The 24,816-nt window shown below is 30.7% G+C and overlaps 2 protein-coding genes across 2 annotated transcripts; both read left to right on the forward strand.

The window, feature by feature from the left end:
- The first annotated feature begins 559 nt into the window (after positions 1-559).
- LOC123265855 (RNA polymerase-associated protein CTR9 homolog) lies at positions 560-8,074 on the forward strand. Its single transcript, XM_044729796.1, has 4 exons — positions 560-729; positions 929-1,027; positions 2,807-6,159; positions 7,828-8,074. The coding sequence occupies exons 1-4, from the start codon at positions 688-690 to the stop codon at positions 7,874-7,876; spliced, it is 3,543 nt and encodes a 1,180-aa protein (XP_044585731.1). The 5' UTR covers positions 560-687; the 3' UTR covers positions 7,877-8,074.
- A 4,042-nt stretch (positions 8,075-12,116) lies between these two features.
- LOC123265884 lies at positions 12,117-24,726 on the forward strand. Its single transcript, XM_044729850.1, has 4 exons — positions 12,117-12,279; positions 22,862-23,583; positions 23,673-23,746; positions 24,489-24,726. Exons 2-3 carry the CDS (start codon positions 23,086-23,088, stop codon positions 23,721-23,723), a joined length of 549 nt encoding a protein of 182 aa, XP_044585785.1. The 5' UTR covers positions 12,117-12,279; positions 22,862-23,085; the 3' UTR covers positions 23,724-23,746; positions 24,489-24,726.
- Positions 24,727-24,816: the final 90 nt, after the last annotated feature.

Below are 24,816 nucleotides of genomic sequence, written 5' to 3' on the forward strand. Positions count from 1 at the left end.
TTGTTATGAATATTCTTTAATTTTTTTATGTAATAAAACTTTGTACAGTGATAAAAAATTTAACTTGACTCAAGAGCAAGAATCTTAAACCAAGAACACTATTTTGAAGAAAAAGAATTTCTTGAGTCAAGATATAATTCTTGGTTCAAGAAAAATTTCTCGATTTAAGAATTTTTCTTCTTGCTTCGAGAGTTTAAATGAAAACAATAACCTCATTAATAATTTACACGGTAAAGCTATAAAAACAATAAATACGGTCCTGAGTGAGCACGCGGCGGGCACGAAAATCTGGTGGCGGAGTTAGTCCGCCCACGCGACTGGCTATCCCCCCGCCGGGAGAAAAAGTACGACTCAGTCCGAATCGACCGTGAAAGGGTTAATGAAGAAAGTGCAGTGCCATAGACTAAATAATATGAAATTGTAACAGTAATCCTACAACAGATGGGAAACTACTGTCTGAAAAAAATATTCAACAGCTTGCGCTTATACACACCAGAGTACACTAGAATTATTTTTGCATAAATTGCAAATAGAAGATTTGCATCTAACAAACAATAGTTTGGTTCGCGTGTTCGTGCACTTTACGTCAGTAGTGTGAAATGTGATTAGTGTTATGTGAGAATGTCGTGTTAAACTTATGTTATTAAATAGTGAATAAAATATAAATAATTTTATTAATTCAACGCAATGGCGACTTCCATTGAGATTCCTCTCAAGGATACTGACGAGGTATGTACCAGATAAAATAATTTTACCCGGAAAAGTTACATTTTTCTCCGAAGGACGTTTCGCCAAACAACTGGGCTTAACCTTTCAAAATATAACCTCAGATTCTATATGATACATTGAATATAAATATAAATAGTAATATAATATATAATCATAGCCATAATTATAACATTTTTAATTAAAAATATTTTTTTTTCAGGTTATTGAGCTTAGTGTAAATCAACTGCCAGACGGAGATGAAGTTCTCACGATTCTGCGTCAAGAATCAGCTAAACTGCACATCTGGGTCGATTTGGCTGTAAATACTCAATTTAATTAATATTTGTGGTTTTAAAATTTTGAAAATTATCATGATAGTGAAATTAACAGACACCTGTCAATTTTTTAGATTTTTATTCCAACTAAATTATTATAAAAAAATATTATTGAAAAAATTTCACGGTTAAAGATTTAAAAAAAAATTACAAGTACAATTTTTTTTTTTTTAATATTTTATTTTTATAGATTTATATTTATTTATATATAATAACAATAAAAAAAATTGTCAGATGTTTGCTGATTTCAGCGTCATCAATTATAAGGAAATTTTGGAGTAGATAATAGCAATGTTGAAATTAAAATTTTCAAATGTCAAAATTAATATTTAAAAAAATACACTCCATGATAATTTTTATAAATTTCATTTTTAATTTCTACTATAGAACGTGAAAATTAACTTGACATCTATAAAATTTTTATAATTTTTTTTATTGAAAAAATTATTACAAAAAAATTTTTATTTGTAAAAAACTTGAAAAACTTTAAGTGCAATTTTTAAAAAATATATTTTTGTTCCAATTTATCAATTGAAAAGATATAAAAAAATTAGAAACGTCGGCTAACTTTAGTATTATCTATAGAATTAAAAACTTTTTGTTAAGGTAAAGTACCCAGTACTTGAACACTTATAAAAATTGGACCAATAATTGAACTTTTCGAATTGTTGTAATACAAAATCCGTAAATGTATTATGAGTAATATGCGCATATTATAATTATTAAATGATATAGTAATTGATTTCTGCAAGTTTTTTCAATTACAAATCAAAATAATTATATTTTTGTTAACTTAAAAATTGACATGTCGAGAATCGCCGATAGATGCTATTTTTTTCATGAAAAAGGTACTAAACCGTAACCCGAACAATCAGTAAAAAAAAAGGTATATCATCATTTTAAGTAAAAAAAATTGTACCACCCAAAGAAATAGTTTTTTCTAATTAATACATATTTTTTGCAAAGACAAACTATAATTTTTATATTAAATTTTAGCGTCTAACTATACCTCCAAATTTTCAAAGCGGTACCCAGAACTTGAACAAGCTGGGGCCGTATAGTTTTAACAGCACTCTAATCTCTAATAGGTTTATAGACTAGTGATCAGCATTGTGATTTGTATTAATTACTGCAAATTAAATAAGTTTTATAGCTAAAAATTAGTGTAGTTAAAAATTATTGAACGTTTTGAATTGAGTTTTTTTTATTTATAATTGAAAATTTGCGTTTTCATTCACAAAAAATGCAATTAAAAAATTAAATACAAATATTTCTCATTTTTAAATGAACATATTTAATATTCATAGTATTATTTTTAATATTATTCAATAATATGTTATAATTTTTTTGATATTTCAATAAAACGTTGAAAATTTTTGGTGTGCCTATTGCCATATATTTTATTAGTTCAACTACTGCTCCCAGAGTGTTCAACTACAGCGGTTAGTCAAAATTGATTGTTCAACTACTACTCTTTTGATAGTCTATCTTTAAAACGTTATCAAAATATAAATATTCAATTATCTTTGTTATTTTGCGCTTCAATCAATTCAAAATTGTTTACATTTTCATGAAATTCAATAATTTGAACTAATAATAACATCTTTATATATTAAAAGTAGGGTCAAATACGTTTTACTTTGAAACCTGTTCAACTACTGGGCACTTTACCTTACCATCAGCTCCTGAAAATTGTTGTTAATAATTAAAAAAATATTCAATTAAGTCGGCTAAGATTACTTATCATTTTTTTTTTTACGTAGCTTGCATACTATAAACAACAGAATATCGATGACTTCATCAAAATTCTGGAGTCTTCGCGCAATGACGCAACCATCGACTACAAGGAATTCGAAAAGGACCAAATGCGTGCCCTGGACATGCTGGCAGCTTACTACGTCCAGGAAGCGAACCGCGAGAAGAACAAAGACAAAAAGCGTGACCTGTTCACCAAGGCCACGCTACTGTACACTACAGCTGACAAAATAATAATGTACGATCAGAACCACTTGCTGGGACGAGCTTACTTCTGTTTACTCGAAGGCGACAAGCTAGATCAAGCGGATGCGCAGTTCAATTTCGTGTTGAACCAGTCGCAAAACAATATTCCATCTCTCCTCGGAAAAGCTTGCATCGCCTTCAACAAAAAAGACTACCGAGGCGCGTTAGCCTTTTACAAAAAAGCCCTCAGAACAAATCCTAATTGTCCTGCAGCAGTTCGCTTGGGAATGGGCCACTGTTTCATGAAGTTAAACAACCAGGACAAAGCACGGTTGGCGTTTGAACGTGCTCTTCAACTAGATCCACAATGTGTCGGTGCTCTAGTTGGATTGTCTGTATTAAAATTGAACCTCCAGCAGTCTGACGACATAAGAAGTGGAGTCCAAATGCTTTCCAAGGCTTACACCATCGATTCTACTAACCCGATGGTGTTGAATCACCTTGCGAATCACTTTTTCTTCAAGAAAGATTACAACAAAGTCCAGCATCTGGCATTGCACGCTTTCCATAACACAGAAAACGAAGCGATGCGCGCTGAAAGTTGCTACCAATTAGCACGAGCGTTCCACGTCCAGAGAGATTATGATCAAGCTTTTCAATATTACTATCAAGCGACTCAGTTCGCACCATCAGCATTTGTTCTCCCGCATTTCGGTCTTGGTCAGATGTACGTCTACCGCGGAGACTCGGAAAACGCAGCCCAGTGCTTTGAAAAAGTCCTAAAAGTCCAGCCAGGCAATTACGAAACCATGAAGATCTTGGGATCGCTGTACGCAAACTCACCATCGCAATCAAAGCGTGATATCGCCAGGAATCATCTCAGGAAAGTAACTGAGCAGTTTCCCGATGACGTGGAAGCTTGGATAGAGCTTGCTCAAATTCTTGAGCAGACTGACTTGAATGGTGCGTTAAGTGCTTACGGAACAGCCACCAAAATATTGAAAGAAAAAGTTGAAGCTGACATTCCTCCAGAGATTTTAAACAACGTCGGAGCACTGCATTATCGTCTCGGTAATTTAGAAGAAGCGCGTAAAAATCTTGAAGAATCGCTGGCTCGTTCTAGAGCAGATGCTCAGGATGATCCTAATTACTACAATTCAATTGCCGTGACAACTACTTACAATTTGGCACGACTTAACGAAGCGCTCTGTGTTTTTGATCGTGCTGAAAAATTGTATAAGGATATTCTTAAAGAGCATCCTAATTACATGGACTGTTACTTGAGATTAGGCTGTATGGCGAGAGATAAAGGACAGATTTATGAAGCTTCTGATTGGTTCAAGGACGCGCTGAGGATAAATAATGAGCACCCAGACGCATGGTCTCTGCTGGGTAATTTGCATCTTGCGAAAATGGAGTGGGGACCTGGTCAGAAGAAATTTGAAAGAATTCTTAAGAATCCATCGACTAGTACTGACGCGTACTCGTTGATTGCGCTGGGTAATATTTGGTTACAAACTTTACACCAGAGCGGCAAAGACAAAGAGCGCGAAAAGCGTCATCAAGATCGAGCTTTAATGATGTACAAGCAGGTGTTGCGTAACGATCCGAAGAATATTTGGGCTGCTAATGGAATCGGTGCGGTTTTGGCTCATAAAGGCTGTGTTAATGAAGCGCGAGATATTTTTGCGCAAGTTAGAGAAGCTACCGCGGAATTCTGCGATGTTTGGTTGAATATAGCACATATTTATGTTGAACAGAAACAATTTGTCAGCGCGATTCAGATGTATGAGAATTGTTTGAGAAAGTTTTATAAGTATCATCATGTTGAGGTGCTCCAGTATCTTGCACGAGCGTGTTTTAAGGCTGGAAAATTGAAGGAAGCCAAGATGACGTTGCTAAAAGCGCGACGAGTTGCTCCACAAGATACTATTCTGCTGTATAATATTGCGTTGGTACTTCAACGACTTGCTACGCAGATTCTCAAGGATGAAAAGTCAACACTGACAACTGTACTTCAAGCTGTACACGAATTGGGATTGTCACATAAATACTTTCAATATTTGGCGGCTCATGGTGATAGAATGGAACAACTGGCGGAAGCTGAGGCTCGCAGGTGCCAAGATCTTCTTTCGCAGGCTCAGTACCATGTTGCTAGGGCACGTAGATTGGATGAAGAAGAGAAGATGCTCCGTAAGAAGCAAGAGGAGGAGAGGCTGGCGTTTAAATTGAAGCAGAATGAAGAAAAGAAAATAATTGAAGAGATGAAACGGCAGAAAGAAGAAGCGATGTTGCAAAAGCGACAGGAGTATGTTGAAAAAACTAAAAATGCGCTTGTTTTTGGAGATATGCCGTCAGAAAAAGCTACCAAGAAAGGAAAGCGAGGAAGATCTGACCAATATGTTAGTGACAGTGGTGGCTCGGGCGGGGAAGAAAGAAGACCTGACGATGCACCGAGAGAGAAAAAGAAGAAGAGGAAGGTCAGCAGTGACGGAAAAGAGCGCAGAAGTAGAAAGTCGGACAATGATAAGCCCAAAGGCCCACGAGGCAGAAAACTTGGCAGTGGAAAGAAACCAAAGAAACCGGCACCAGAGGTCATTAGAAACTCCAAGTTTCTGTCTAAAGAGACTATCTCGACGAGTGAGTCGGAAAGCGAGGACGAGAGAAAGAAAGACCAACCAGGTAGCAGCAAAAGCAAAAAGAGGATCCGATCTGAATCGGAAGGCTCTCGATCTCGTTCAAGGTCCAGAAGCGGCTCGAGAAGTTCATCGCGTTCAAAGTCCAGGTCAAAGTCTAGATCTCGATCCAAGAGCGGCTCAAGATCAAGGTCCAGATCTGGATCTCGTTCCAGGTCTAGGTCTCGGTCCAAGAGTGGCTCACGCTCGAGGTCCAGGTCTGGATCTCGACACAGTGGAAGTCGATCAAGATCACGATCTAGGTCTAAGTCGAGATCACGATCAAGATCAAGATCAAAGTCCGGGTCGCCAGCTAGGTCTAGATCGGGCTCCAGGAAAAGCGGCTCTAGAAGCAGATCAAGATCCAGGTCCAGATCTGCCAGTGGGTCGAGAAAGAGCGGTTCAAGGTCCCGGTCACGGTCACGATCCAAAAGCCGTTCAAGGTCCAAGTCTAAAAGCCGCTCTCGGAGTAGATCTCGTAGCGCAAGTGGTTCTGCTAGGTAATTATTGATATTTTTATTTTAATTTATTGCTGATTATTGATTTTATGATAAATAGATCATTAAATATTTTCTATAGTGGTTAAACTCTGTACTTAAGGGGTTAGGGGTAGTCAGAATTTCCAAAAAATCGATTTTTTTTTACATTTTCTTTAAGTTTAATATCTTAAAAATATTATTTGAAAATTTGAAGTGAATCCGACAAATACTTTTCGAGTTATTCGACAAATAACAAAGGGTGCTCAGGCACTCCAGAACACTAAAAAGCAGGTAGCTCTCAAGAGTGTAAAACTTTAACCCTTCAGCACTCTCGCAAAATGATTTACTATCATTACTCGCGCGATGAGAAAAACTCTCACGCCTTTTGTGGGAGCGCACGCATGCTTATAGCCCCTTTAATTAAAAAAATCTCAAACAAGATAAATTTTTTAAAACAAAAAAAATTGACTTATTTAAAAATAATATTTAATAATAATACATCCAAACATAAATGCACTCTTACGGAAACCTCCGCTGTACCTATCAGACCCGATTTTTTAAATTCTGACCCCCCTACTTTACTATTGCGATGAGAAAATATCTCACAGAGTTAATAAAATTTATTTTATTTTTTTATAGTATAGAACAATTAAAATAATAATATTGCAGTCTGAAATAATATTAATTTTTTGGCAGATAGAAAAAAAATCATATAGTCATTCCATTTGAAATTTGAAAGAAAATTTGAGTTATTGATGAGCGTGAGAGAAAATCTCATAGCGAGAGTGCTGAAGGGTTAAGGTAGTTGGGCCCAAAAAGCAAAAATTGAAGAAATCTCCCAAACTCCGTATAGAAGTATTTAAATACATAATACACACGCTGTTAAAATTTAGAGACGATTTACCATGTCTAACCGAAGATAATTGCAATTGAAAATGACATTTTTACACAGGCTGTATGAGAAAAGAGAGAGAAAACCGCGAAGTTTTATTATTTTTGTATTGAAGAAATTTTAAGAATTTCACGAAAAACTAATATTACTTAAATTTATATATGTATAAATTACCTTACAAAATTCTGAAATACGTTTTTCTCAAAACTATGTTTTTTGAACTGTCGAGCACTGTAATTCGGAAACCGCTCAGTGGATTTTAATGAAATTTATACAGCTTTTAGAATACATGAAAGAGCTCGTGCCTGATCGAAGGATTTTTTTTTTTATTTCTATTTTTTATAAACAATTAACTGTTAGTTTTTTGTCGAAAATCGAGAGAAAATTTTCCTGAGGCCGCCATATTGTTAATTTTCAAAAAAAAAAAAAAAAAAAGCTTCGATCAGGCACAAGATTATCCATTAACAAAACTAATTTTTTTTTGTCCGATTGATTTTCGATGAATCTCTTAGGGTTTATGATGATCACCGCAAGGACCTTTTGTTAGAATTGGGTCAACACAAACAGCCATAAATTTTGAAATCATCAACTTTTTTTTTTCAAATTTTCGTGAAGTCAAGTCAAAACATTGTGTAATGATGCCATATTATTATTTTTATAAAGTAAAATGATTTACTGGCAAAAAAAAATTATTGAAAATTCTCATTTTTTCATGTATCTGACTACCTAACCACTTAATTGGTTATGGTGTAAAATTTATATCAATATGTTGAACAATAATAAATGATTTATTACAGGTCTGCTTCACCGGTGTCAAGAAAATCTGTTTCAGAGAGTGATGGTTAATCTGTAGGCTGTCATGCAGTGTAATACACTAATATAACTATTTTATATAATATGATATTATTTTGTAAATAAGTCAGAGTAACTAGAAAGTAATTAAATATAGTATTTAGGATTTATAAAGTAAGATGTCTATTGACTAAATAAAGACATGTATGCATTTGTTAATTATTTTAATAAAAAAAAATCTAAAAAATAAAATAACTACTACTCACACTATTTCTTCATTTACTAACATGTTAATCAGATTTTCGAGCTGGCTTATTCAAGATAATTATCGTTAATAATTAAATCACTTCAGCTCATCTTCAGGTGGCTTTGTTATTTAGTCATTAATTTTGTACAATGTAAGTACTGGGCAATTAATTTGTCTTAGTACTGTATCTACATTCACTATTTACTTCGGTTTTGTGAGCGATTTAAATAAATTAGTGATTAATAAGTATAACGATTCATAAATTATGCTTCGATAATATCATGGACATTTTGCCATAATTTTAATTTTTTTACCCAAATTCCAATAAAATAAGTATCAGTTAAAAAAATAAAAAACACGCTTTAATAAAATACCTATTTTAAAAGTAAAAAATAATTTTCAATGAGTTAAAAAAAAAAAATAGAGTTATTAACAAAAAAATTGATTTAATCGTTAAAAAGCGTGGGATGCTTGATGTCGATTCCTGTAAATATTTTATTGACAAATATTGGTTTTACCAAAAAATTATAAATTACTTATTAAGTTTTTATTATTATGAAAAACTCTTAAAAATCTTTCTTTCTATCCGTTAATTTTTTATGGAATCATTAATAAGTTTTACTAACTCTTCCAAAAGTCCTAAATTTAAAGGAATATTGAACTTATTAAGAGTTCTTAAGAAGTGTTAAGACTTTTCAACTTTTATTGACACTTTTTCAGAATTCATAAGTAATTTCGAAAGTTTTATTAAGACTTATCAAGACTATTGAAGAGATTTTTCAGGGAAGTAAAAAATTTAACAGTGTTACTTGAGTAATTTTTATTTTCAAACGTGTGTAATAGACAAAAATAATTTTGTAAAATCCATGAGTATATTTATTTTTAATTTTTTTTTTATTTATTTAATATAATCGGCCTTAAAACAAGTGTTCTCAAAGGGCCGTAAAGTACAAAATATTGCATTATTAGTGAGTAATTTTATATAAATGAAATTAAAACATATTATTTATTTATTTATTATATTTTAAACGCCAAACGGCTTTGTACATGTTGATATTACAAAAGTTATGAGGGGAACTAAATATAAACAATATTAATAAAAAAAAGAGACAGAAAATAGATTATTATACATGAGAAGAAATATTGCAGCATTATGAGTTACAAAGTTTCTTTTAATTTTGCTAGGAATGATTTATAGGAACCTTCAAAAAAATTTATATTAACAAGAGTTGATATTCTGTTTCTTGGAATATTAACGACGTCATTTTTATTGGACTTCGTTGTTTTCAGTAGTCGATTTTGTCTAAGGTTGAGAGTCTTTTCGATTAACTTAAAGCTGTCTACTAAGTCAGGAGCTTCAATTAATCCTGTAAATAGTTTGAAGAAGATAGTACAGTCGGTGATCTGTCTTCGCTTTTCAAAGGTATCAAGCTTGTAGCGTTTTAAAACTTCGTCTGGTGTGACTGAGTGTTTGACCCTTTCGATTTTATTGATAAAGAAAGCAGTATAAGGTGACCATATGACAGATCCGTAGTCAACTACAGGAGATATAAGCGAGGAAAAGATACGCACTAGGGTGAGTGGGTCATTGAATTTTCGGCTGGTCCTAGTTATGAGACCAAGGAGTTTGAATGCTTGTAAAGTAATATTGTCAATGTGGCTAGAGAAAGAGAGTTTATTATCGATAAATCGTTTGCATCTATGTGGGAATTAGAGCGAGAATAGGACACTGCAAAACATTTCTTCGCGTTCAAATATAGCTTATTTGTATGACACCATTCAGAAAGCGTATCGATATCATTTTGAAGTATTGCTGAGTCCAATGCATCATATATTATACAACAAGTTCTTGAGCTAAGAATATATATTCTTGAAAATTTTCAAGAACACGAATTCTTATATCAAGAAAATTTTCTTAATAAAAGTATTTTTTTTTCTCAGTGTACTGTGTAATAACATGTCATGATTTAAATGCAACATTAGGGTGGTTCATTTCCGCAAATTTTTTTTTTTTCGGTACTCATGCAAAATATTAATCTACATATAGAAAAAAAAATTCTTACCAAGTTTGAGCTCTTAATAATAATTTTAAGTACTTACAATAAAAATTTAAAGTTTTAACATTTAAAATGCCTGTAAAAATTTTTTTTTTTTTCAAATTTCTAATGCTTACCCGGCTTTTACAATATTGCAAAAGCGAGTTTTTTTGTGTAACTCGCACTGGTTCACTGGTAGGAGTCGTCAAAGTACAGTTTTTGAAAAAAAATATATTTTTTTTTAATTTTTCAAGCAAACCGCCAAAAGTAGGAAGAAAAAAAGGACTGACTCATCCCTGTTGAAAACATCCAATACAGTCCCATACAGAACAATAGAATCTGTAATGGCTTATATGTAATCTATCTGGAGTAAAAAATTTCCAGATAGATTGAGATTTGGAATCTATTGGAATCTATATGTAAGTCCATCATAGCGGAGTTTCTTTATTGGAATTAATCGGATTATAATGTTATTTGTATTTGTATGGATCTCATCTGCACCTTACACTTAGGTTTGTATCTGTTCTTTTCGTAAGTCTATATGGACATAAAAACCTATGTGGATTTCCGAATGCGAAACAGAAAATTTTTTTAATGATTTTTAATGACAATTCCTCAATCGGAAAAAATTATGTATTCTACATGTAATAGCCACTCTGAAAATATCAGAATTTTTAAGTAATTCCATATAAACTGGAAATAAATAATTTATCTGCCAACACCAATAACACGACATTTTGGTCTATGTTATTTTATGAGCAGTTACGAACATAATCAAATAATGTATCCACTGGAATACCTTAGGAATTGCAGCGACAAAAACACATAAAAAAACAACATTTTTATTGGATTTTCCAGCTCCATACTAAAACTTATTTTAAAGATTTTTATTTGTAAGTAACTATTGGAAAATACTTTAAAATTTAATAGAATCAAACAGAATATCCATAGTGAAATTCTACAGTAGAAGTTAGTTATTATCGGAGAATCCAGTTTTAAAATATAAATAATTTTGATGTTTTTATTTATAAATTACGTTTAAGAGTGCCTCAAAATTATGTAATATTGATGATTATCCATATTTAATTTTTATCCCGTCTCATGAAATTCATGAAGATATCCATAGGTGCAGCTGTGGGCTTTTATAGGAATATTCAACTTTATAATAGAAATAATTCAATGTATTTATGTCTGTAAATAATTATTAAAATTACCTCAAACCTCTATGAAATATAATGGACTATAAAAATTGGATTTTTATGTCAGGTCTAATGTTATGTAAATCGATATACCCAGGCTTAGCTATTATATGTGCCTCTATACAAATATCCAGTCTTACATCAAGATTCCTTTTATATACTTTTATTTGCAAATTACAATCAAGAGTGTTTAACAAATATGTGATACTAAGTGGACTATCCAGATTGGATTTTTATTTCAAGACTAATGTTCTATATCTGAATAAATTACTCTGGCGCGCTGGCTGTCAATCGTTTTGAGAAATTTTTCTTCAGTTTCTGAAAAATAAGTCAATGACAAAAATTGATTAAAAACTATTTCTTGCTTAGACTTTTTTTTAAGAAACAAAAAACGATTTCAATAAACATTTGATAATTTACATTTAGATACTGTAGTATCTAGCGATGAAATTAAGTTAGCCGACATCTAAAATTTTTATATTTTTTTTTATTGAAGAAATTATTACAAAAAAATAAGAAAAAAAATTTCATTTGTAAAAAATTTGAATAACTTTGAGTGCAATTTTTAAAAAATATTTTTCGGCTCCAATTTAATAAGTGAAAAAAAAAATTAAAAATTAAAAACGTTGGCTAACTTTAGTATTGTTATCTAGTGAGTAAATTGCAAGTAAACGCTCGAGAAGAAAAGAGAAAAAGTCATATGTGTAAAAAATATATTTACCCGCCAAAATGAAGGCACTGCAGCCATGTGGTAGTGTGGAAGGGGGTTACTCTATTCATGATCTGGCTTAGCCTGGAGTCCAGAGTCCAGGCCCTGGACTGTTAGTCAGTTGTTCGCTAAGAGTTATGCGTATAAGAGCTTTTGTAAGAAGTCAGTGATTGTGTGTCAAATTTTGTTTCAAAAAATAAATTCCGTGATAACAGCAGAAGGAGACGTAAAAAAATTTTATTTGTCAGAACGACGTAAAGAAAACTGTAAGTACAATTATAATTATAATATAAAATCCCACTTTCTTTGTTAACAAAATCAAAATTAATTTCATAAATCCATTGTGTTTGCGTAAATGTCCTTGTAAAAGAAAATTACTAATTTCTTTTATTGAAAAACTGAAATCTACTTTTATCTTGGTGTTTTTCAAATCAAAATTTCTTAATTTTTTAGCAAAATATTTCCAACAATCGATATTAAAACCTTAGTAGATTATGGGATTCTAAAGTATTTTGCATGGAGTGCCAATTACAACATTAGAATTCGATAGGTTACAATAAAAACTTTCATTGTGTTACTGCACTGAAAATAGTATATTACACTACAAGGGCAGAAAGTTTGAGATTCCTGCACTGTGCGCCATGATGCCCGAGGCGAAGCCGAGTGGTGTAAGGTAAAAGCCCCAATATATGATCACTCCATGTATTTGTATACCTATATTTGTGAATATAGATATACAAATACATGGAGTGATCATATACTGGTACGTGATCATCTATTGGGGCTTTTACCTTATACTATTTTTCTTTATTTTCGGCCGAAAGTATGCTGACTTACAAATCAATTAACGTTACAGTTAAATGTTCTTAGTATGTTGTCGATGCCCGCCCGACATTTGCGGCACGAGCGAAGCGAGTGCGGCTGGTCGGGGGCGGGCATCGACTTCATCTAAATAGACAAAAATAATAGTAACTTTTTAAAATTAAATTAATTCAATTGAATAGTCTTATTTTTATTAATTTTTGATTACTCAAATACATTAAAATCATTAATTTTATCAGAATTTTAATTATTTCGAGTAATTTGTCAACTATTTTTAATTAATTATTGCATATTTTCTTTTTCATCACAACTATTACCAGTACATGAACTATAAGAATTATAAAAATTATTAATAATGAATGAAAAAAAATGATTCAATATTATTTAATCTTCCCATTTGACATGTTCGTCAATAAAAATATTAATGAAAATTTATTATTAAGATATTTAATTTTTTGGAGCAAAAGAAAAATTTTCTCAAGACAAGAAAATTTACTTCTGTCAAGAACTTAATTTTTTGGAACAAGAGAGAAATTTTCTCAAAACAAGAAAATTTTCTTGATTTAAATAAATTGTCTTGGATCAAGACACGTATTTCTTGAAGCAAGGGAATTAATTTTGTTGGAATAAGTGAAATTTCTTGTGTCAAGAAAATAATTAGGAAGAAAAATATTTTCTTGGTTCAAGTGAACCTTTCTTTCTGTATAAATATTTATCTGCAGACTTTTTAGGTAACGTATCTGTTCTTATAATTAGATTAGCTTCCGTATCGAAATTCCTTAAAATTTCCTTTTGATGATGATAACGCATTCATTTTTTAAAATTTTTATTATTTTTCACTCGATATAATTTTTTAGATTATAAATTTCAACACACAACGACATAAGAACCCACAAAAGCAATTTTAAGGTTAGGCCTGAGTGCACAATAAACCGCGTCAGCTCTGGTGAATACTTTTTTTTCGCTGCCTCGTACATCAATTCAGTGTACAACTAGTTTCTTCCAGCGCACTAGAGCAGCGCGCATGCGCGCCCCTACCAAAGCATAAATGTCGGTCTTTCTGATTCCCAACAGAAGTAGCAAGTACGTGCTTTCGGCCGTGAATAAAGAAATAGTATATTACACACCTGTGGCAAGAAAATGAGAAATGTCTCAGAACACATATATGTTGCCCGAGGCGAAGCCGAGGTCGACATATATGTGATCTGAGATATTTATTATTTTGCTGCCATAGGTTTGTATACTATTTTTCTGTCCGACAGAGGCGGAAAGCGGCAATTTCGTTTAGCGCAGCGGGCCGAAAGTTGCCACTTTCCGCCTGGAGGGCAGAAAAAAAAATTCTTGACTGGAGAGTAAATTTTCTTGGCTCAAGAAAATATTAAGGAAAGTCGAAAATTTCTTGAATGAAGTCAAAGTTTCTTTGGCCAAGAAAATTTTCTTGAATCAAGAACATTTTTTCTTGCTCCAAAATAATTTTCGTTTTCCTTAAAATTTTCTTGGCGCAATAAATTCGTTTTTTGTGTGTGGCGTGTGGATATTAACAAAGCTTAAATAATATTATTGTACTGGGGCTGGCTGTAAAAAGTTGATAGAATTTTTTTTGATATATTGTCTTATATTGAAAAATTCATTTATTCAACTTTAATTAATTTTTTTGAAATTGGTTTTTATTTTCGTTTGTGTCTTTAATAACTAAAAAACAAATGTTTTTTTCTCCTCAAGAATTTAAAAATTCCTACTTTTTACACTTTTAAATTCTACACTATTTTTTTGTTAGAATATGTCTGATTATTAATATAAAAACCCGTTGTAGTTCATGAACGTGATTGAAAGATATTCTGTATGGAGCACTACTCATAACAGTAGAATCCATTAGCTTCCAATGAAAAATTTTATGTGTTACCGGCGTCTGAATATAAAAAAAGCTTAAATAAAATTATTGTACTGAGGCTGGCTGTAAAAAGTTGATAGAATTTTTTTTGATATATTGTCTTATATTGAAAAATTCATTTATTCAACTTTAATTAATTTTTATGAAATTGTTTTTTATTTTCGTTTGTGTCTTTAATAACTAAAAAACAAATGTTTTTTTCTCCTCAAGAATTTAAAAATTCCTACTTTTTACACTTTTAAATTCTACACTATTTTTTTGTTAGAATATGTCTGATTATTAATATAAAAACCCGTTGTAGTTCATGAACGCGATTGAACGATATTCTGTATGGACCGCCACTCACAACATTAGAATCTATTAGGTTCCAATAAAAAATTTTTCTTTTTTTACTGACTCATGATAATTAATAATTAAAACTTCCTAAATTAAATTTTACTCAGACTGTCTATAATTAATAGATCAAAATTTTTCGAAACACCAATTATTTATTTATGAAATTTATGGAAAATTTTTTATTTAAGTTTATCGTTCAAAATTTTTTATCTTTTTTGTTAGAAATAAACATCCATGAGATTTGTAAAGAGCTTAAATTTGAAGTCAAACAACTTATCAACTGTTATTAGTTTAATTTTTTTCTGTACTTTTTTTTTTGGGATCACAATTAATATTTCTTTATGTATACCGAAATTGTTTTATCTTGAAACATTTTAGTTTGTTGCTCCTTAAAACTTGTATCATCGCAAAAGTAAATTTTTTTTTCTCTGCGATAACGTTAGTATCTTGCTTCAATAATTGTGTATTTAGGTGAAAGTAAATTAACTTGTCACCGGAATATTTAACCCTTTGCTCTACAATGCTTTTTTTAGCGGAAGCATAGATGTAAAATACAATGAGAGTTGCGATTTTTTATTAATTATAACTGAACAAGACTATGTAAAACAGTTAGATGTTGATGAAGTAATAACGTTTTAATCAACAATTGTTTCAAAATTAGACGTAGTTTATACAGTAGAATTAAATTCGTAAATTTGTTATGGAATTCTAAGATTTTTTGTACGGAATGCCACTTATAACATTAGAATCCATTAGGTTTCAATAAAAAATGTTTGTTTTGTTTCATGTAGGCAAAAACAATCAATTTTTATAGTCCGGTTTTATTTACGTATATGTCTAAAATAATAATAATTTGTAATTTTTTACTATGTTTTACTATGTTTAAACATGATTATATAAATTAATAATATTTTCGACTGTCACCATAATTTCTTATGTTTTATAAGTTTTTAAATATTGAATATCTTCACAGATATTCCCAGACTAAGTTTGGAATAATATAATTATCAGAAAATAGAATTAGTAATGGAAGATATATTAAATTAACAGTAATATTACACCAATTTCACGTTTATGATATAAAATTATATAATTTTTATAATAATTTAATCTTTTAATCATTATTAATTTTACGACACTGAGTTACGAGATAATTTCCGCATATAAACAAGATCATGCATATGATTGATTATTAGTAAAATTCCATTTAGATTTTAAATCATGTTTACTAAAATTAGTTTTGTTGCAATATCATGCTTATATTTGTATGTATAAAAAATAAAAAAAATTAACTTAGATATTTTTTGTGTTATTCAAGAGTGTATTTGTTTAACTGAATAAATTTTATATTAATATCTAGGGTAAAAGACTCCATTAGTGGCGGGGACCCCATTACTGACACTTTTTTTGATTTTGGTACTTATTCAATTAATGAAACCATTAATTTCAATAATGAATATATTATTTCTAATCTTTAAGAATTTTAGATCAAAAAAATTTTTAATTTTTATTCCAAATAAAACATTTTTTCATTGAAAGAAAAAGTGCCACTAATGGGGTCTTTTACCTTATAATAGTTTCTGGGTAAAAAAATCATGAATATTGGCTTTTTTTCGAGCGCCGGAACCAAAATGACTCCTTCCCCTTATATATTTTTACAGAATATCTAAATATTGAATTAATTAATAAAAGGTACCGCGCGTTTTCAGCCCCCGAGAAAGTATACAAAGGACAAAATATCACTCGAAATAATATCCTCTGACAAAATATTCCGCAGTATAGTGAGAAGCTTATAATCATCATCTTTTTATTTACAAGCGATAGCTGAAAGTTTTGAGCTCCGTATCTTATACAAAGCATTATGTTTTAAAAAAAAGATTATTAAAACACACAAATAAAATTTATCCACATTAAACGATTTTAAAATCTAAAATTATTATCTACTTTCACAAACTCGCTTTTCCATATTTATTGTCAGACAATTTACAACGTGATTAATCTTTAATCAACGCTTGTTGTTGTTTACACTTCTAAGTATGGAGGGTAGAGGTACCTCTATCCTCCATACTTCTAAGATAGCGCGAGAAAAATGCGCGATTATAATAAAATCTCGTTAACTACTAACAAACTAAAGTAACTTGGAAGCAAACAAATTCAATAATGCAGTAATTTTATTAATAAACATTTTTATTTCTGGGTTGGCTTCCAAGTATATAAAGGACAGTTACTTTAGTTTTGTATCTCATTTCTTCTTAAAGTCTTAAATAAGTAAAGACAAGTTAGTAAAATTTTGAATATTAAATACCAATCAGCAATGAAGAATAAAATTGTATTATTAACTATCATCCATCTTCTCGCATTAGAGTCTCAGCGATCCCCGCAGGAGGTGCTGAAGAAGAAGATTTTTCAGGATGCCCAGGTATTTTTACAAACTATTTTTTTTTGTTATTTAGAGTCAAATAATTAGATTAATAAAGACAATAATAATCTTATATATAATTAAGAGAATAAGAAAAATGTTGTATCCGGAGTATTTATATAATAAAACTAGACGACCCGGTGAACTTCGTATCACCTACATATATTTGTGAAAAGTATAGTCAAAATTTAATACAAAATTCTTATTTACATTCAATTTTTTATCTTTTTTTGCGATGCGTAAATATATAAAGATCATGGTTTTCCGATTCACGAACACAGGACGTATAATTTTCCATGCACGAAACAGGGAAACTCCGATTTGATTCCGCAAATTTTCAACGACTGGCCTGGCGATATTTATGATCGTCAGTGCGGTTTGAACGTGAGATAGCTCGTCCCACATCTCATTAACTGGCATGACCTTAGTCAGGTCATCTTCTCCTTGGTATTTTGAAACAATAACAATAAAAAAGTTCTTACGCGCTGACAAACTGATAATAGATTTTATTAATCGGCTTGAAATTAATAATCAAGTGTTTGAAAAATGCATTCATTTTCAACCGTTACATTTCCGTAATCATAAAATCAATTAATTAGTTATGTGATTAGCAAAAATAACATGTATAAAGTTCTTAGTCCGTTGACTGAATAACTACATGTCATGTTAAGTTTTGAAAACCTTACAATGACTTTTTCCCCGCTGCCAAAGAGATGATTGTTGTAAGGAAGTTTTTATTAAATGTTATTGAAGTTTAATAGATATGTCCTTAAAAAGGTTGGCAATAGCCTAATCGGCTCGGTACCTGCATTTCGAAAGAGTGGGACCAGGGTTCGATTCCGGCGCGCACCAATATTTTTCAATGATTATAAACTAAGAATATGTGCGTTTCATTGCCAGCCTCTGTACCGGTCGGGTTTTCTATGGTTTTCCCATATAGTTATGGAGGTAAAATGTCATTATAGAAGTACCTCCATACTATTTAAGACCGTAATGCAAATGCAGGTACTGATTATAACGCGTAAGTCGGCCACAGTCGCAGCACATGTGTGTCGGGCATGAAAGAAAAAATCCCGACATGCAGGGGGGTCGGGACGAAAAAAGTGGTTGAGAGTTATAATGACGGGGTTGAGAGATTATATTGCGGAGAAAAAAGTGGAGAGACAATAATTCCCCACCCTCCCTTGTAAAACACTCTACAGTGATACAAGTAAAACCATCCTCAATTATAACCTCAATAGATATGTCCTTAATTTCATGTCTCAAAAAGTCCTAGTTTATGAACAAAAATATTTTTTACATTCTACTCACCACTCTGACACAACCTACATATCAATTGAATTATCACGAAATTCGTTTTTGGTTGAAATCTAATCATTGACTAAGAAAAATATTTAAATCGGTTGACCTTGAAGGCCATCCCTGTAAATTCCTGTATCTCTTGAGATTCTTTAAATTTTATATCTGTAGGAACTGTATTTGAAGAATATGAATTTTTTGACAATTATCACTTCCGCACTCCTATGCGGGGAAAGAATTTCGTAAGATCCTATTCGAGATGATGTCTACATTATAAATAAAAGATTCCAACAAAACTTTGAGTCCATAAAAACTATCGATTGGAAATGAGAAATTTTCATGGCTAACGCCCCCGCAATCCCTTTTGAGGAATTTGATAAAATCCACTCTTAGCTGAACTTAACATCATACACGAAGATTCCTATTAAATTTGGAGTCTGTAGAAGTTACAGTTTGAAAATGAAAACTTAACATTCTAACACCCACCCCCGTAATCCTTATTGGGGGTGGGTTGTAAAATCCGCTCTTAGATCATTTCCGCATCACATATGGAAGACTCCACCTAAATTTTCCGTCTGTAGGATCTACAATTTGAAAGTTAAATCCACCCCCGCAACCCCCTGTGGAGCGAGCTATCGTAAAATTCGTTCATAGATTATTTCTATATCTCTTACAAAAGATTCCTACCAAATTTGGGAACTATAGAAGCTATAGTTCAAAACGGGAATAATTCATTGTTAACGCCCCCGCAATCCCCTTTGAGGGTAGGTTTTTTAAAAATTTTTTTACATACAAACCTTCTCCTTACAATTCTGAAGATAACGAAAAAAAATTTAGCTCAATCGGTCCAGCCGTTCTCAAGTGATGCGTGGACATACATGCGGCATTTTATTTTTATTTATATAGATAGATAGATAGATGAGCTTTTTAAATTAGATTTAGTATCATTAGAAAGGTCTTGACCTGAATTAGTGTCTTTTAGATGTTTTATATGCTTTTCAGCAGTAGTTCGTTTATTATGATAAGTTTTCGAGGTAGTTCTCGAATAAATAAATAAATAAATAATTAAGAGACTAAGGACCAGTTTTTCAATCAGGAATAAAATTTTACTCAGGATAAAATCACTATTGTCAGTATATTTATATACATAAAATATATAGACATATTTTAGCATTGGATAAAATTTTATCTTGGATTGAACAACTGATCTTAAGAAAAATTTTGTGACGGGTATGTCTTTATCGTAAATTGGGTTTGATATTTTTTCAACGAAAATCATTTATGATTTAAATAATTGAGAGAGTGAGGAAAATTTTGTGACGAGCATAATATTATTTTGAAAGGAATTTTTACAGTTAAATTTGGTATTATCAGAAAGGTCTTGACAAGAATTAGTCCCTTTTGACGGTTTCATATCAATACTGCCATTCTAATACTTCGTGAGGTAAAGGGCCCAGTTTCTGACATTCTAAGAGTCACGGCAAAGGTTATAACACTATAATTATTACAATATTTAATTGGAGTAAATAATTTTTGCATCATAAAAAAAATTTAGAATTTATTGAAAAGATTATGAACACGAAAGAATGATATGGGACCAGTTTATAATTTAAATTAATGTTTTAAATAGTAACGTTGTAAGACCTAGTTTCTGACACTTAAAATTTCTTGTGTTGTAGATTCTGACACTCATTTATAAAAATTATTCATTATTGGTTTGGTTTACATTATTTAATTAAAATAAAATAAAATCATTCAATAAAAGATAAATTAAACTTGTATTATATTTAAAACACTTTTTTTTTATGTTAAAAAAAATATTTAATGTTAATTTAACTCTACGACTAATATAAATAAAAGCATGTTATTATAATATATTAAGTATAATAAATATAAATATTTAAACATTTCATTTAAACGTTAACATTCAAATAACCTCGATAATAGGTTAAAATTGGGGTGTCAATAACTGCGGCGTTCTTAAAAAAATAGACCTAGTTATTGACACCTACATTTTAATACATAAATGTGATTTAAAGTGATATATTATAATTAAAAACTAAATAATGTATAATTATTAACTAATTTATATAGTTTTCATTATATTTTTATGAAAAATAGTTGATTGATTTGATAGACGAACGCTCTTACGTATACTGCTTAGAATATAGCTTAAAAATGGCTTTCACAGTCACTCAAGACTTAAAGAATTTTTTTTATTAAGTTATTTTTTTTTTTCAAGGTTGGGAATATAATTAATTACGTACATAATTAATTAATTTTAATTTTAAAAAAATTTATAAAACTATTTAATGAAATGTTTTTTTTTTTTAATTCAAAATAACGTTGGAAGTGTCAGTAACTGGGTCAGTGTCAATAACTGGGTCTTTTACCTTATCCTACATTTAGAAAATTTGACAGCAGACAGTAAAAACGGTTCATTTTTAACATTGATTAAATGGAATTCGACAGATGAAAATATCGCGTGCCTAAAGGTAAAAGGGTTTATAACAATTTATGCGCCCTTTTACCTTTGCAAAGGTAAAAGGGCGCATATTATTTTTTTTTATTGCCAATCGAATAGTAGACACATTCTGCGTTTAAAACTGAAAAAAAAAATTACAAAGGTAAAAGGGCGTATGTCTTTAATTATACGCGTTTTTACTTTTGAGAATTAAAAATTTTGTCGATCTAAAGGTAAAAGGGCGTATAATTTTTTTTTTTGCTCGACGGGCAGAAAGCGTCAACTTTCGGCCCGCTGCGCTAAACGAAAGTGCCGCTTCCTGCCTTCGTCGAGCAAAAAAATAGTATATACTCCACGGGAAGTAAATAAGAAAGCCTCAGATCACATGTTTGTTGACCTCGGCTTCGCCTCGGCCAACAACTACATGTGATCTGAGACATTTCTTACTTTACTTCCCTAGGTGTGTAATATACTATTTTCGGCCAGTTTACAAAAGAAGATATTCGTAGTTTAAAAATGTGAAAAAAAAACTTTCTGTGGTCGTAGCGGCGTAAAACCTTAACTATACAATTTTTGAAGGTTAAAAAAGAAAATATATCCAAAAAACGCCATTCGGCCAAAGCCGAAATGGAAGGTAGATTTCACTTAATGATATTCTTGATTAAATAACGTACATAAGTCGGTTGTACTACACATTGCCTGAAAATAGTTCAATTGCAATCTTAACTTTGAAAAAATAACTAAAAATGGTCAAAATGTCAATGTTATAAACGTCAAATTATTTATTTTAAGAAATAATTATTATAAAAATTGGATTCTGGATGCTTGATCATGATGAAACAACTGTTCTGTAGTTATATTCAATTATGTAAACGACACCAGAATAAAGTTAAATTCAATAGGGCGATTAAAGCCCGAAATTTCAAAATATTTGAATGTTTTCTGTCATTGTGATTTTTTTTTATTACTTAATTTTTACGTAATTTATTTTTGATTGATTTATTTTTTATTTGTTTATATCAAACTTTGTATATGAGGCTGTTATTTGAGTATAACTTGTCTTGTGAAACTATTAGTTAACATTTGGTATAAAAAATACAATTTTTTTTTATGCGCCCTTTTACCTTTCAGTAGTACTTTTCTTAAAGGTGAAAGGGCGTATGTCTTGAGATACGCCCTTTCAGCTTTAGGATACCAACTTTTTTTTCACAGATTTTTACGTTTCAGACAATTTCGAACCGAATGGCAAAAAAAATGTTTTTTATACGCCCTTTCAGCACAAATCCTTATTAACCCTTAGCTATAAGATTTTTTCTGTGATAGTCAATTTTTATGTTAAATTTTTGGAGGAATTTTAAATAGGTTTTTGGTTCGATAAATTTGTTACGTCACATTTGTCCATTAAATTGTTTGTAATTGATCCTGTCGTAGCACTATTATTTTTGAAATTTATTTAAAAAATACGCAAATTATGTATAGTCCGATTATAAATATCAAAAAATCATTAAGTCTTCTTATTTATAATCCGTAAATCTCGGCAGTTACATAGTGACTGCAGATTGCTAATTAGTTTTATTAAAAAAAAAAAGTATTTAATAATTAATTATTTAATTACAGCCCTGAAGATATTTGATATTCCTGTGGTAGAATGCAAATCGGATGGTATAACTGTAAATTTTGAACAAAAGGGGACATTAAAAACAGAACTTGCCATCAAGGACTACCTGGATAACTCTACCTGCAGAAAAATTTATACTGCAGGTATAAACAATGGCAACTTTTCTGTAAAATATGGTAATTGTGGCGTAGAATTGAAAAACAATACAGCTGAATTCACTTTGATGGTGTTGCGACCCCCAAGACAAATTCGTATATCAGCCCAAACTCGTCTTATAAGATGTGAGTACCCGACAAAAGAAGATGTGGCGAAAAACTCGTTCAAAGTCGGAGATCTTCGAACAGTGACAGATCTTCCATCAACAACTTTTTCCGATGAAAACCCAACTCATGAGTTAATAGTTATGGATCTTCATAATAACCCTGTAGATAAAGCTGAACCGGGAACTGGACTAATTGGCAAATTTCGTATTTCAACTATACCTTACGTTGCCTCCATTAAAAATTGTTACCTTAAGCCGGACCAAAAAGGAAATATTACAGGACACCAAATCATTAATGAATTTGGTTGCCCGGTAGATCAAGATGTCACCGTATGGCGCTGGGACCCAAAAACAAACTCCCTTCAGTTTACATTCAAAGCTTTCAAGTTTTTAGATTGGAAGGAAAATCATATCTCCTGTCAAGTTAATTACTGCCTCAAAAAAAGCGATTGTGCACCTGTAAGTTGAATAATTCAATAAATATTTTTATTTATTTAAATTTTGGTAATAATAATAATAATAATAATAATATCATACTTTTTTTACAGCCAAGTAATTGTGAGGATACACCCAAGCCGTGCGAAGAACCAAAAATGTAAAATATTATTATTTAAATTAAAAAATACTGATAAATATATTAAGATCCAACATAAAAATAAGATGTAAAAAATTCAGAGGCAATACGGATCAATGAACGGAATGTTACCGCATCTTAGGTCGCAACATTTCGCTGTATCCCTGATAGCCATGCTTTTTTTAAAAGTAATTGGATTTCAGCAGTTACAGTTAACTTAACATCAAGTTTGCGGTAATTTTTTACAATACAACAGTTGTAAACAAATTGACGAAAATCTACGTCCACAATTTGAATACAAATTGACACCAAACTTTTGGTTAAATTTCCTTTCAACTTTACTACAACTTGACTAAAATACTTACACTGCAAGTTTGACGTCAAATTGCAGTGTAACTTATAGACATCTTAACTAAAACTGTTTGGTTTGCAAACTCTTTCTATCAAATTGGCTACAAATTTCGGCAGTAGATTTAATAAAAGTTTGAGTTAAGGTGGCTATCAGGGATTTTCTCAGCTTCTTCAAGTTCTGTAAAAGATATAAATATACACAAATTATACAATATTCAAAATTATACATATAAGTTGTAGATTATTCTTCATCATTTTATGATGGAAGTAATGTGATTAATTTATTTATTTATTAATTATACAATATTAAAAATCATACACAATAATATTCAACTCAGCTGAAAAAGCTGAGAAAATACAGCGAAACGTTGCGACCTAAGATGCAGTAGCATTCCGTTCATTGATCCGTATTCCCTCTGAATTTTTTACATCTTAAAAAATAATTATACTGAAATCAGTAGACATCTGTTAGTTTTTGTGATCTTCATAACAAGTCAATTATATTAAATAATATATTTTTACAAATTTAAACTCATAATTTTTTTAATTTTTATATGTAAAATTTTTTCTATAATAATTTAAATATTATAAAAATCTAAAAAAATTTTCGGATGTCTGTTAATTTCAGTATCATAAAAAATTTAATATCTATAAAAATAGACGTAACATGAATAACGTTAATGTTTTGTTACATGTTTTATTTTTCTGTCAATATACAAATGAATTTTACTAATATTAATTATATTATAATTATGTTTTTTCTTCAT

This window comes from Cotesia glomerata, linkage group LG5, assembly GCF_020080835.1.
Source record: "Cotesia glomerata isolate CgM1 linkage group LG5, MPM_Cglom_v2.3, whole genome shotgun sequence".
NCBI lineage: Eukaryota > Metazoa > Arthropoda > Insecta > Hymenoptera > Braconidae > Cotesia > Cotesia glomerata.